This window comes from Apium graveolens, chromosome 1, assembly GCF_009905375.1.
Source record: "Apium graveolens cultivar Ventura chromosome 1, ASM990537v1, whole genome shotgun sequence".
Classification (NCBI taxonomy): domain Eukaryota; kingdom Viridiplantae; phylum Streptophyta; class Magnoliopsida; order Apiales; family Apiaceae; genus Apium; species Apium graveolens.
Genome location: NC_133647.1, coordinates 175013808 through 175026245, shown reverse-complemented (window position 1 = coordinate 175026245; position 12438 = coordinate 175013808). Strand labels below are relative to the sequence as shown.

Sequence of the window (12438 nt, the reverse complement as noted above, 5' to 3'; positions counted from 1 at the left end):
CTCTCGACAATTGAAGGAATATGAGAACAGATACCCTACGCATGATCTAAAATTAGCAGCCATAGTATTTGCCCTAAAAATTTGGAGACACTACCTATACGGTGAGAAATGCGAGATCTACACTGACCATAAAAGCCTCAAATATATTTTCACTCAAAAGGAACTGAACATGAGACAGAGGAGATGGTTAGAGTTGATAAAAGACTACGTCTGTGAAATTTTGTATCACCCGGGTAAAGCCAATGTGGTGGCTGATGCCCTTAGTAGGAAGGAAAGATGATAATGACATCCGAGGAGTTGATTAAGGAATTTAAGAAGATGGAAATTGACGTAAGGATAACCGGTAGGGGAATGAAAGGATTATTTGAGATTAATCTGGTACCGGAGCTGACCGAAAAGATACGAGTATCTCAGGAAAAGAAGATGAGTGAGGAAAGAGGAACATTGACCGGTGAAGAAGTGAGATGCGAGAAGGATGAGAAAGGGATCATGAGGTATGTGTCCCGAATTTGAATTCCAAATGTGCAAGAGTTAAAAGATGAGTTGTTGCACGAAGGGCACAACTCTAGATATTCAATCCACCCAGAAAGTACGAAAATGTACCGTGACCTTAAGGAATATTATTGGTGGCCTAACATGAAGAGAGAAGTAGCAAAGTGGGTCAGCAAGTGCTTGACATGCCAGAGAGTGAAGGCTGAACATCAGCGACCTAGTGGACTATTACGACCCCTAGAGATTCTGGAATGGAAATGGGAGCATATAGCCATGGATTTTGTGACAGGCTTACCAAGGACAAAGACCAATTACGATGCCATATGGGTTATTATAGATATATTGACCAAGTCCGCACACTTCCGACCAATCAACGAAAGATACACCGTAGACAAGTTGGTAGATATTTACTTGAAGGAAATTGTAGTGAGACACGGCGTTCCTGTAGCCATAGTGTCGGATATAGACCCAAGGTTTAATTCCCGATTTTGGATAAGCTTCCAGGAATGTGTAGGCACCAGACTGAACATGAGTACCGCTTACCACCCCCAGAATGATGGACAAAGCGAAAGGACTATTCAGACCCTAGAAGATATGCTACGAGCGTGTGCCATTGATTTCAAAGGAAATTGGGATGCCCACTTACCCCTGATCGAATTTGCTTACAACAATAGCTATCACGCTAGCATATGAATGCCCCCGTATGAAGCTCTTTACGGAAGAAGATGTCGCTCTCCCCTGTGTTGGGATGAAGTTGGAGAACACAAGATATTAGGACCAGAGTTAGTCCAACAGACCAGGGAAATGGTGGGACTCATCAGGAAAAGACTGGTAGCAGCCCAGGACAGACAAAAGAAGTACGCCGACCAGACCAGGAAGGATAGGGAATATGAAGTAGGAGATTCTGTGCTATTGAAGGTATCTCTGTGGAAAGGAGTGATGAGATTTGGAAAGAAAGGGAAGCTGAGTCCCAGATTCATAGGACCCTTTGAAATTTTGAGGAGAATAGGACCTCTAGCTTACGAGCTCGCCTTGCCTCCTAATTTGCAATAAGTACACAACGTGTTCCACGTGTCCATGTTAAGGAAGTACCATGCAGATGCACGACATGTAATAGAGTACGAGCAGGTAGATTTACAACCAGACCTGACCTACATCGAGCAGCCAGTAAGGATAATGGACCAGAAAGAACAAGTGCTGAGGAACAAAACTGTGAAGCTGGTTAGGATCTTATGGAGAAATCAAAATGTTGAGGAATCAACTTGGGAACTTGAAGACGCAATGAGGAATAGATATCCCCACTTATTTTCTAATTGATTCCGGGACGGAATCCTTGTTAGAGGGGAGGACTGTAATAACTCGAATTTTTGAGACCTTGTAAAACGTTTAATGAATAGTAACCCTGACAGACGGGAAAAACTTTTGAGCCCACACTATGTAGTGCATGAGAAAATGAGTTTCAGAATTGATATTACGACTATACGTACCAAATGAGTGTATGTAAACGCTATTAGTTTTCGAAGAAAACGAACTTTGAAAAACGACCGTATTTACGACTTATCGAGGATTACAAGAATCACAATATAATTACGAGATTAAAATCCTACGGATTTATATTCAAGTATGATAAATAAAAATATAAGGAATAAATATGAAATGAATTACTTCGCAGACCAATTACGAGTAAGTATTACGGAGAACATTTAAGTAACCGAGCGAACGCGTAAACGATTAAATAAACGTAACGCACTAACTAAACCATGGTAAGGAAGTAACCATGGTTACTTCATCAAATAGTGAGCTAACCATAGGATGATCAAGCTAGCTAGCAAAATAGTGTGCTAAAGAAGCTAACCTTGTAGTTTAGCTTGTAACCTAGTAAGCTATTAGGATTTGTCCCTCAGATATGCAACCAAGAATCAACCTAGAATGCTATACTAGGAGAATAAAATCAATTTCAAAGATATCACCTCATCTTCCTAGAAGCAACCTAACAAAGCATCCAAGAAAAGCAACCAAGAGGAGTATAAATACCCCCCCATCACTTTTTTCCATTCGGCAATATTGAAGAAAATGGGGAAATCCAATTCAAAATCTCCAAGTTCTAGCTCTTGTAAAATCACCCAATTAATTCTCAAGCCTCCTAGCAACTAAAATAAGGTAAAAAAATTCTTTCATCTCTTTTTATCAAGGTTTGATGGGTGGAATAAATTCAAGAAACTCACTAGTGAATAGTATGAATAGTAACCTCTCTTTGGTTTCTTGATTTCAATGGTGGTTTTAGGTTCTAAAAATCGTACCAAGCACTTCCAAGCCTCCACAATCCTCAAGAATACATATCAAGCTTTCAAGAAAGGTAAAAATCTTTGGCCCAACTTTATTTAAGATTCATTTTTAAGATCCATTTAGTATGAGGTAGTAAATCTAGTGTAATGAGTGTTATTAATGAAATCTTGATGATTAAGTTAAGTAGATTTAAGGTTGGTTGTTGTTGCCTCAAGAACATGATGCTCTTGAGAGGAGTTTGTGTATTGATGTTGATATGATGATTTTTGGTGGTTGTGTTAAGAGTTAGGGCGTAAACGAAACCCCGATCGTAAACGTAACTTCGTTAAAACCAACAAATCGTAACTTTAAGTTTCTGCAGAAAGTCCCGAAGTTGTAAACTATAGATTTTTGAAAAATAACATTTGTTTAGGATATACAATGTTATAAGAATCGTTTAGGCGCTTGAATCGTTTGATTCCGATTTACGGATCAAAAGTTATGGCCGTTTTAGTAGAAGTGATTTACGCGACAAAAACTGCTACGAATTACGAACTTTGAAAATATACAGGATAGACTTAAAAGTGTTCATAAATCATGAAATTTTTACAGAGAGTAAAATATTTAGTTTCCTAACTTCCATAAAAATTTCAAGCGAAAATAATGATTTTCCAATTTTATAAAAATGTCGGAGCCGAGACCGCGCGAGTAGAAACCGTAAGAATCCATAAGCGGAGCCGACGACGATAATGAGAATGAACCTACGATACTTAGAAAAATGAAGTGACCATAATGTGAATATGACTTAAAGGAATAATAAGGGTAGTATAAGTTGAGAGGATTCATAACAAGTAGCGCATGAGTTCGAGTTGCCGTAAATTAGAACGGGACCTAACAAAATGAATTATGTTATGGTTATAGATTTTCGAGCGGAACCTAGAGCATCCTCCACCTCGAGATACCCAGACAAGTTTACAAACCCAACTCCATTTTTACTGTTGTGTTGTGAAAGGATTGTTTTACTATCATTGCATATATACCATGCTTGTCATGATACATAGTTGTTGAATTTCGCATAATATAGCGATGTTGTACGATAAAGTATATATCGTGAAATGTTATTTCGCTTTAAGCGTGACGTATTATATAAGACCGAGAATCGGTCGGGATTTAAGATTAAACCCAGGAATCATTTTCGGTGATATTATAAGACGGTTATAAGTCCATAGTACTACGTTTTTTTTAAAGGGACTCATCGTCCACTTACGAAACATTAAAACACCTCGAACTTTTATTAAAACGATTTTCCCAACGATCATATTCCCTTAACTATATTTTACTGTTCGAATAATAAATACTATATACTTATTCCTTATTATGGGAGTAGTATACTCCGACGATTAATTATTTCAAAACCGATTAATCATTATAGATTAATTAATTATGTAGACACAAACTAGTTGAGGAATATTATTTTAAATAATCTTTTAGAGAGTAAAATAATTCGAGATTTGATTATTATCGATTACCATTTAATTATGTATTAAAGGGTTTATTATTGATTTAATAATCTTAGATCCTGATTTAAAACGTACTTTCTGATTTCGGAATATCATTCGAATAATTTCAGTTCGTCGGTGAATATTATCCCGACTTATTAATATTTTGAATATAGTTTCAAGGAGAAACTTTTCCCCCTTATTTAATTATCTGTTGACAACGGTCAACTCACATCCTTAGTACTTCCTCCGAAACTTTCGGAAGTACATATATATATATATAAAGTAAAGATATGCCTATCAACAAGCAAAACGCTTGGAGGAACTTCGATGTGGTTCGAGTTCTCGAGATATGATAGGATTTCCTAAAGGACAAGGGAGGGGTAGGATCCAAGTACTTCGTGTATTGGATAGATTACTGGTATCGTAGGAGACGATACAATATGTACCTATGGACCTGCGGAGTGTGTGTATACCCGAAATAAGGACACATAGCCCGTATGCGGCAAGGGTGATAACCAAGATGTGAAGATGTCGTCCCTCTACTAGTAGAAAATGTTACTTTTATCGCAGTACGACTGATCATCGTATGCGGTGGCTCCAACGAATGTCCTAATTCTTCCAATTGGAATTGTGATGCAATACCGTAACCCAAGCTCGTAACCCAAGCCTAGGTGTTGGGATTACTATTAAGGTATTCGCAGGATATTAAAATCCCTTAAAGAATTATTTTCATAAGAGGGTGTGTATCACAAAGGAAAACTATTTTTGAATAAAACATAATTATCATATATGATGTTATCATACAGTCATTTCCATACTGTACATTAATATGCTGGGCATTATAGTTCACACTTGTTTTTTTAAATTGACACAACACAACAGTGAATCAAGATGCCTGCCATGAGATCCACAGCCAGGAAACGGGTAGGAAATGGCCAGCTGTTCCGTAGATTGTTTGGTGTTGTACCACAGGCAGTCAGAATAAGCTAGATTAGTTTTCAGTTGTTTATAGTTCGTCTTATTTATAAATATGACTTATGTAAGGTAAGAAACAAGAAACGCATATTTGGCCGGCGGACTAGCCTTACCTGAAGGTCACACCCCGGTAAGACTAATTATATTTGGGTTGTAATAAAATTACTCTAGTTATGATGGTTCGTTTCCAAGACAATAACCTGTAAGTGTGTGTGATAAGTGTGAGGTCGTGAAGCGTGAGTATTTATATATTGTAGTGTGAGTTGTGTGAGTTTGGATGACGTGGCTTCCGAGACTCCTGACCCCGGGTTTTGGGGCGCCACACATGAGGAAGTAAAAGAATCGGTGTTTTCTATGTACCCCGAAAAATCTCCTGGGTATGATGGATTGAATCCAGGTTTCTACCAAGGTTACTGGGGCATAGCGGGAGATGATGTAGTTAAATTCTATCAATCATTCTTTGTCACAGGGGAGTTACCAGAAGGTGTGAATCGCACGTTGATTTGCTTGATACCAAAGATAAAACAACCGCAACAAATGAAGAACTTGCGGCCGATATCATTGTGTAACGTCCTATTTCGCATTTTATCTAAAGTAATGGCTAATCGACTTAAGCAATGTTTAGCAAGTTTGATTTTAGAAAATCATAGTGCATTTATCGAAGGTAGATTATTGACATACAATACTCTCATTGCTTTCGAGCTTAACCACTATATTCATCGGAAAACTCAAGGAAAAAATGGCGTGGTTGGGTTGAAATTAGACATATCTAAAGCATATGATCGTCTTGAATGGACATTCCTGGAAAGTATGATGATCAAATTTGGTTTCAACAGGGTATGGGTGGAAAGAGTTATGAGATGTGTTGAAACGGTCTCTTATAATTTTATTCGAGATGGTAGTGAGTTTGGTCATGTTCAGCCAAGACGGGGAATTAGACAAGGGGATCCCATCTCCCCTTATCTATATATCTTGTGTGTAGATGATTGTTATCTTTTCTTTAGGGCCACAATTCAAGAAGTAAGGAGTATGAAAAGTATATTGGAGAGGTATGAAAGTTTTTCAGGTCAATCAATTAATTTTCTGAAATCGGTTGTGACATTTAGCCCAAACACTGATATAACTTGCAGACAACAAATCTGTACTATACTCCAGGTACAAGAGTCAGAATTTCCAGGAAATTACCTAGGCCTCCCAATGTATGTTGGAAGGAGGAAAAATAATGCATTCAGATTCTTAACAGAGAGAGTAAGCCAGAAGTTGCAAAATTGGAGCAATAAGAAAATGTCAAAGGGAGGAAAACTGGTGCTTCTTAAAACTGCAGCACAAGCAATACCCAATTTCTGGATGAATTTATTTCTCATCCCGACTGAAGTATGCAGTGGTATACAACGCCAAATGAATGCTTTTTGGTGGGGAACAGGTGAGAGTGGTAAAGGAATTCGTTGGTTAGCATGAGAGAGACTCTGTGAAGGTAAATATAATGGGAGTTGGGTTTTAGAGACCTTAAAAAGTTTAACATCACAATGTTGATAAAACAGGGGTGGAGGTCAATGAACGGTGACAATCCGTTTGTTACTAGATTGATGAAAGCTAAGTACTATCCTAATACCAGTTTTATAGATGCGAAGTTGGGGTCAAATCCTAGCTATATGTGGAGAAGTATTCTCCAAGCTCAAGAGGTTATACAACAAGGATGCAGAAGGAGAATTGGGGACGGGGAAAGTACAAATATATGGAAAATGCCATGGTTGCCTTGTCGGCATAATGGTTATCTCGTTACTACAATGCCCAGCGAACTAGAACATGTGAAGATCGGGAATCTAATGGCTGATAGTAAGGACAGATGGGACGAGGAAATTCTGCAGGATATGTTTGAGGATAGGGATATCGAGCTGATTAAAAGCATTCCAGTGTCAAAGCATGTGAAACAAGATTCATGGTTTTGGATCCTATAGCAAACAGGTATTTTTACTGTGAAAAGCTGTTATAGACAACTAATAGGTGAACAATAATGGCCAAATACAGAGTTTTGGAAAAAGTTATGGTTAATGGACCTCCCAGGGAAGGTGACGAATTTTATGTGGCGAGTTTGCAGGTCTGTGATACCAATAGCTGTGGCCTTAACGGAGAAACGAGTACAAATTGATACCAAATGTTCATGATGTTTGGGACCAGATGAAAACATCGAGCATGTACTATTCCATTACTAAATTTCCAAAGAAGTGTGGCTAAAAGTAGGGATCCAGGAGGTGATTACTCTGCAAAACCAAAGCACGGTATGGGAAGTGTTTTATTTTCTTTTTAGTGTTTGCACTCGAGAGAATTTAATTTTGATAGCAATGGTTTGTTGGAGTCTATAGAACCGACGTAATCGTTGGGTGTGGAGCAAGATTGTAGGATCAGTCTTTGGGGTTCATGAAGGTGCGTTGAATCTGCTACATGATTGGAAACAAAGTCAGCTTGAGAAACACACTAACATGCCTGTTATTAGCTCCAGTCCGAGACGTTGGCTTACACCGCCTCAAGGTTGGGTAAAAGTGAATATCGATGCAGCTATATTTGATACAACTGGAAGCATGGGGACTGGCTGTGTGATTAACGAAGCTGGAAATTTTATTCGAGCTCGAGCTCAAAGGATTTCAGCAAGAATGCAGCCGCGGGAAGCAGAAGCGATTAGCTTAAAAGAAGTTCTTTCATGGGTAAAGACTTTGAATTATAAAAAAATGTGTCTTTGAAACGGATGTTAAAGTGCTTGCAGATGCATGTAGGGGACTTCAGGGACGCTCATTTTTTCATACAATTGTGTTAGATTGTATTGATTATTTTAAGCACTTTGATGAGGTGCTAGTGAGGTTTGTTCACAGATCTGCGAATGGTGTAGCTCATACTATAACTAGGGTTGCACATTCTATGTCAGATTTCTAGGAGTGGGTTCATGTCGCTCCGGAATTTATCTCGGATGTATTGTTATTTGATTCAATTTAATGCAAGTACGTTTATTTAAAATATAAACATAGTCTACTTATCCTACTAAACTACGAATACAACTTATCGTATAAATAAATAGTATTATTAGTGTTATATATCTGCTAAACTACTAAATCGTTAAACTACTAGAAATAGTTTATTTATTCAACTAAATTATGACCACAAGTTATTCTATTATTTTTATTATAAATTTATAATCATTATATTTTAAAATATAATATAACTGAATAAATAAAAATTTAAAATATTAACGAGAACCTGTGCATCGCACGGGATTTACGCCCGTAATATTAAAATCTGGACAGGAAAAGTAAATGTAGTTGATATATTGGTTGATTTTAAGTTAACCGGCCAAACAGGTCGCTCGCAATTCCTCGCGAACTTGTCTGTTTTCAACGAAAACCCTAGTGGGTTGTGAGTTTGGGCTGCTGCTGCTAACATATATATACACACAGAGAGAGAAGCAAAAGGAAAAATCAAAATATCAAGGCTCCTTCCAACACACGCACACAGACAAATCATGGATCCTAATCAAGCTGACCTTGAACGACTGATGCTCTTTGAGCACGCTCGAATTACTGCTGAAGCCAATTACAATAAGAACCCCCACGATGCGGATGTTAGCCTCTCTCTCTCTCTCTCTCCCTCCCTCCCTCTCTGTCTCTCTGTCTCTCTCTCTCTCTCTCTCCCTCCCTCTCTCTCTCTCTCTCTCTCCCTCTCTCTCTCTGTCTCTCCCTCTCTTAATATAGACCTAAATTTGTTGCCTCTTAATATCTGTTTGATCTTACACTTTGTGCTGTTATAAGGTGGATATATATGTCCTTGCTACCTCACAATATATACATTTATGGCAGTTTATTTATCAAGTAATCACTTGTCATATTCTTGTTGCTAATGTAAATTGCAATGTTACTTCATCTTATATATGCTTAAAACTCTGAAATCATACTTAGCTGTGGCAATTAAATGTATGTACATTTAATTACTTGATATATATATAAACAAAAGTTTTGATTTTTTTTTTTTGAGTTTGGGAGGTAAATTTGTGTACCTTTACAGAATCTAACTAGATGGGGAGGAGCACTACTCGAATTATCTCAATTCGGTGGTATCACTGAATCAAAGCAGATGATTAGAGGTATTCCTTATGTTTATTTTGGTTGTAGGACTTCATATGTGTTTGCTTATTTGTTAATCTGTTGCTTGCCTTTTTTTAATGATTTTTGTGGACTGTGGACAAATTACGTAGATGCGGTTGGAAGGTTGGAGGAGGCATTAGTTATCAATCCTAGAAAGCATGATGCTTTGTGGTGTTTAGGGAATGCATTCACTTCTCAAGCTTTTTTAACTCTGGACATAAGTGATGCTCAGCCGTACTTTGACAAGGCATCTGAATGTTTCCAGAAAGCTGTAAACGAGGTAAACACCTTTTATTTATGTTTTTAATGGTGTATTTACTGGTCTTCTGCTTTTGATTTGATCCTGACATGGATTGTATTTGTTGTTCTTTTAGAGTCCAGGAAATGACCTCTATATTAAGTCCTTGGAAGCCACCGCCAAGGTATTTCCATCTTCTACGGGCCTGTGCTGCCGTTCTTTCTTGCTACATCTCATGTTTGTTTATTCTGTTATATTGTATTCTTTATTAGCATAGATGTAATGACAGTGTTGCTTAACCTTGTACTTATCTCTTAGGCTCCAGAAATGCACATGGAGCTTCATAAACATGGGGGTTTTCAGCAGGCAATGGCTGGAGGTTCTGCGACTGTAAAGTCAGAGGTTATATATTTATATTTCTTCTTCGATGATTGCATAGATCTTCTTCTTTGATCCTTTATTATTACTAACAAAATATGTAGGTAGACAATTTCTGGTTACCAACGCTCTTTTAACTTCTTAAGATGAATTAACACTTTAATAATGTTTATATGGAATTACTTACATGTATAACACGTCTTGCTCCATCTTTTCTCTCTCAGATTTTGACAAACACAAAAATTGTCCCACTAAATTTATCCTTCTTAGATTGATGAAATACATCTCTAGGCATTTCGATCATCTTGAGAATTACATCAAATCTCAAATTTGGTGATCTAGAGATCTAAAAAAGGTTGGAGGATTGGCTCAAACAATGGTTTGAAAGCCAATTAAAACTGGATTTACTATGGTTTATATGTGAGTTATGTTAGCATTGATTTTTTATTTTTTAAAAGAGTTCTTCCTGCTATGAATCTTGTATAAAATAGTACTTTGGATCACAGTGGTAGATTCTCGGATAAACTAGGCGATGCTTAAGAAAGTAGACAATGAAGCAATTTTGCAAAGATTCAATACAAGCAGTATAGGAAAATGTGATTAAAAAAATTGAAGTTTTGGTTATGTTATTGCCACATTTGGTTTAGAACAATCACGTTTTTTATTGAGTGCAGTTTTTTTTGTGCGCTACTAGTTTGCCATGTACTGTGTGGTGTTTACTTTGACAAATATTTTGAAGGGCAAGCTAGCTCATACTGTATTTTCGTGCTTGGAGTTTAATTTGCCTGTTTTGTTATAATGGTCTTATTGTTCGTACCATTTCCACCTATTTCACATCAAAGTTTAACGTGGGTTGATTACTATGGTTATTTTTAATATAATTTTCTTTAATTTTCATGTTCCAGAACTCAAAGAAGGCTGCATCGAGTGATCTGAAGTATGATATTTGTGGATGGGTTATTCTAATTGCAGGAATTGTTTCATGGGTTGCAATGGCAAAATCAAATGTTCCTCCAACTCCAAGATAAAGATGCCTCCATTTATTAAAAGTGGAAATTGTGTTTTGTTTGTTCAAGTACTGGTAGTGAAGACCTTTATATGTATCATCATTCTCTGCTAGGATATAATAATATGAATATTTACATATTTTTCTTGCTAAATACCAGTTTATTGGTAGTGTGTAAGAATGCGAACATCAGCTCAGGGGCTGGATCACCACTTTGTTGGGCATATTGGTTTTGTGATACTAATGTCAATTTTGAGTTTAAACTTTCATTGAAATAGAACCTTGACCTACCGTTTCAGTTCAGTTATCTTTCAATTCTATTAGATGTTAATGTCATGTCGGTATAAAACTCCGGTGTGAAATTATGGGAGTCCATGAAGCCTGAAGGTTGCTGACCACGGTTATCAAGTTCTATTCATAATTCATACTTCAGTTTCAGTGAAATGTTAACTAACTCACCCGTATTGTGTGATTTCAAATTTGTCAAATAAGAACAAAATAATGAAGTTAATTACAATTTACAAAGGCTCGTTAAATATATAAACTACAAAAGCATAGGTGCCTGACATTAGTAAAATTTTAGAAACATGGATATTGAGAGGAATTTGGTACAACATTCGGGGAGGTTATTTGTGGAATAACGGAAGAATCACGGAGATTTGGGCCGAAAATCGGGTGTATTGTGAAAAACCGAATACGCCTGATCTGCCGGAAGCGGGAGGTGTTTATGGCTGCGTTGGGACTGAATTTGCAAGGATTCCAAGCGTGGTGGCGGAGTAATTCCTACTCAGCCGTGGGGGGTGCCCGGAATAGGTCTCGCGAGAGCTCCACCGAGTGTTTTGGTAAAGAAAACAAGTGTCCAATTTTTGTAAATGGTCAACATATCCTATATTTACATGAACAAGGTCCTATATCCATGTAATTATTATATTTATGCATCATATATATGTATATTTCATACATATATTAAGTAAATCTATTTATAAGTAGTTGTGTATTATTAGGAATCGTATTCTTCTTCCTGACCCGCTATAGAGTCCGTTTCCAACTAAAACTCAATGTTATCATAATAGCCCGGTTAAGTACTATTTCCTGAATACCCCTGGGTTTTCGGATATTCTAAGAAGTCTAGGGTATTGGCTAATTTGTAAGAGGCCGCTCTTATTACCTATTATGATAATACTCATAACACACCCTAACCATTGTCTCACTACACCTATCATACCAGCCCACTTAGGCCCATAATCCTTACTTTATCATCCAGAAAACTTAATCCATTATGTCAATCCATCTAATCCCTCTATGGGATATAAATCCGGCTTAAGGCTGATTTTAGGTACAATATATATATATTACTGAGCCAATAATAACTACATAGAAAGAAAAAATTATTGGAAATTTGACGAACAAATTAGAAGTAGATGCATATCTATAAAAATCATTATAGTAACA

The 12438-nt window shown here is 37.0% G+C and overlaps 3 protein-coding genes across 3 annotated transcripts; all 3 read left to right on the top strand.

Moving 5' to 3' along the window:
* Positions 1 to 5831: 5831 nt before the first annotated feature.
* On the top strand, positions 5832 to 7192 carry LOC141711691 (uncharacterized). The gene is made up of 4 exons (XM_074514314.1): positions 5832 to 6071; positions 6239 to 6283; positions 6390 to 6608; positions 6776 to 7192. The coding sequence occupies exons 1-4, from the start codon at positions 5832 to 5834 to the stop codon at positions 7190 to 7192; spliced, it is 921 nt and encodes a 306-aa protein (XP_074370415.1).
* A 56-nt stretch (positions 7193 to 7248) lies between these two features.
* Positions 7249 to 7972, top strand: LOC141711686 (uncharacterized). Its single transcript, XM_074514300.1, has 2 exons — positions 7249 to 7332; positions 7598 to 7972. The coding sequence occupies exons 1-2, from the start codon at positions 7249 to 7251 to the stop codon at positions 7970 to 7972; spliced, it is 459 nt and encodes a 152-aa protein (XP_074370401.1).
* Positions 7973 to 8588: 616 nt separating this feature from the next.
* Positions 8589 to 11289, top strand: LOC141671618 (mitochondrial import receptor subunit TOM20-like). Its single transcript, XM_074477898.1, has 6 exons — positions 8589 to 8844; positions 9285 to 9363; positions 9475 to 9644; positions 9739 to 9786; positions 9921 to 10004; positions 10886 to 11289. The coding sequence occupies exons 1-6, from the start codon at positions 8746 to 8748 to the stop codon at positions 11006 to 11008; spliced, it is 603 nt and encodes a 200-aa protein (XP_074333999.1). The 5' UTR covers positions 8589 to 8745; the 3' UTR covers positions 11009 to 11289.
* The last annotated feature ends 1149 nt before the right edge of the window (positions 11290 to 12438 follow it).

What these genes read in the sequence shown, in the direction of transcription:
- LOC141711691 (XM_074514314.1), top strand. Translation starts at nt 5,832, where the DNA reads ATGGCTAATCGACTTAAGCAATGTTTAGCAAGTTTGATTTTAGAAAAT. An exon ending in ATGAAAAGTATATTGGAGAG is followed by an intron (nt 6,284 to 6,389) that starts GTATGAAAGTTT and finishes ACTATACTCCAG; the next exon opens with GTACAAGAGTCAGAATTTCC. An exon ending in TATTTCTCATCCCGACTGAA is followed by an intron (nt 6,609 to 6,775) that starts GTATGCAGTGGT and finishes TTGATAAAACAG; the next exon opens with GGGTGGAGGTCAATGAACGG.
- LOC141711686 (XM_074514300.1), top strand. Translation starts at nt 7,249, where the DNA reads ATGGCCAAATACAGAGTTTTGGAAAAAGTTATGGTTAATGGACCTCCC. An exon ending in TTTATGTGGCGAGTTTGCAG is followed by an intron (nt 7,333 to 7,597) that starts GTCTGTGATACC and finishes TGGAGTCTATAG; the next exon opens with AACCGACGTAATCGTTGGGT.
- LOC141671618 (XM_074477898.1), top strand. Translation starts at nt 8,746, where the DNA reads ATGGATCCTAATCAAGCTGACCTTGAACGACTGATGCTCTTTGAGCAC. An exon ending in TCCAGAAAGCTGTAAACGAG is followed by an intron (nt 9,645 to 9,738) that starts GTAAACACCTTT and finishes TTGTTCTTTTAG; the next exon opens with AGTCCAGGAAATGACCTCTA. An exon ending in CTGCGACTGTAAAGTCAGAG is followed by an intron (nt 10,005 to 10,885) that starts GTTATATATTTA and finishes TTCATGTTCCAG; the next exon opens with AACTCAAAGAAGGCTGCATC.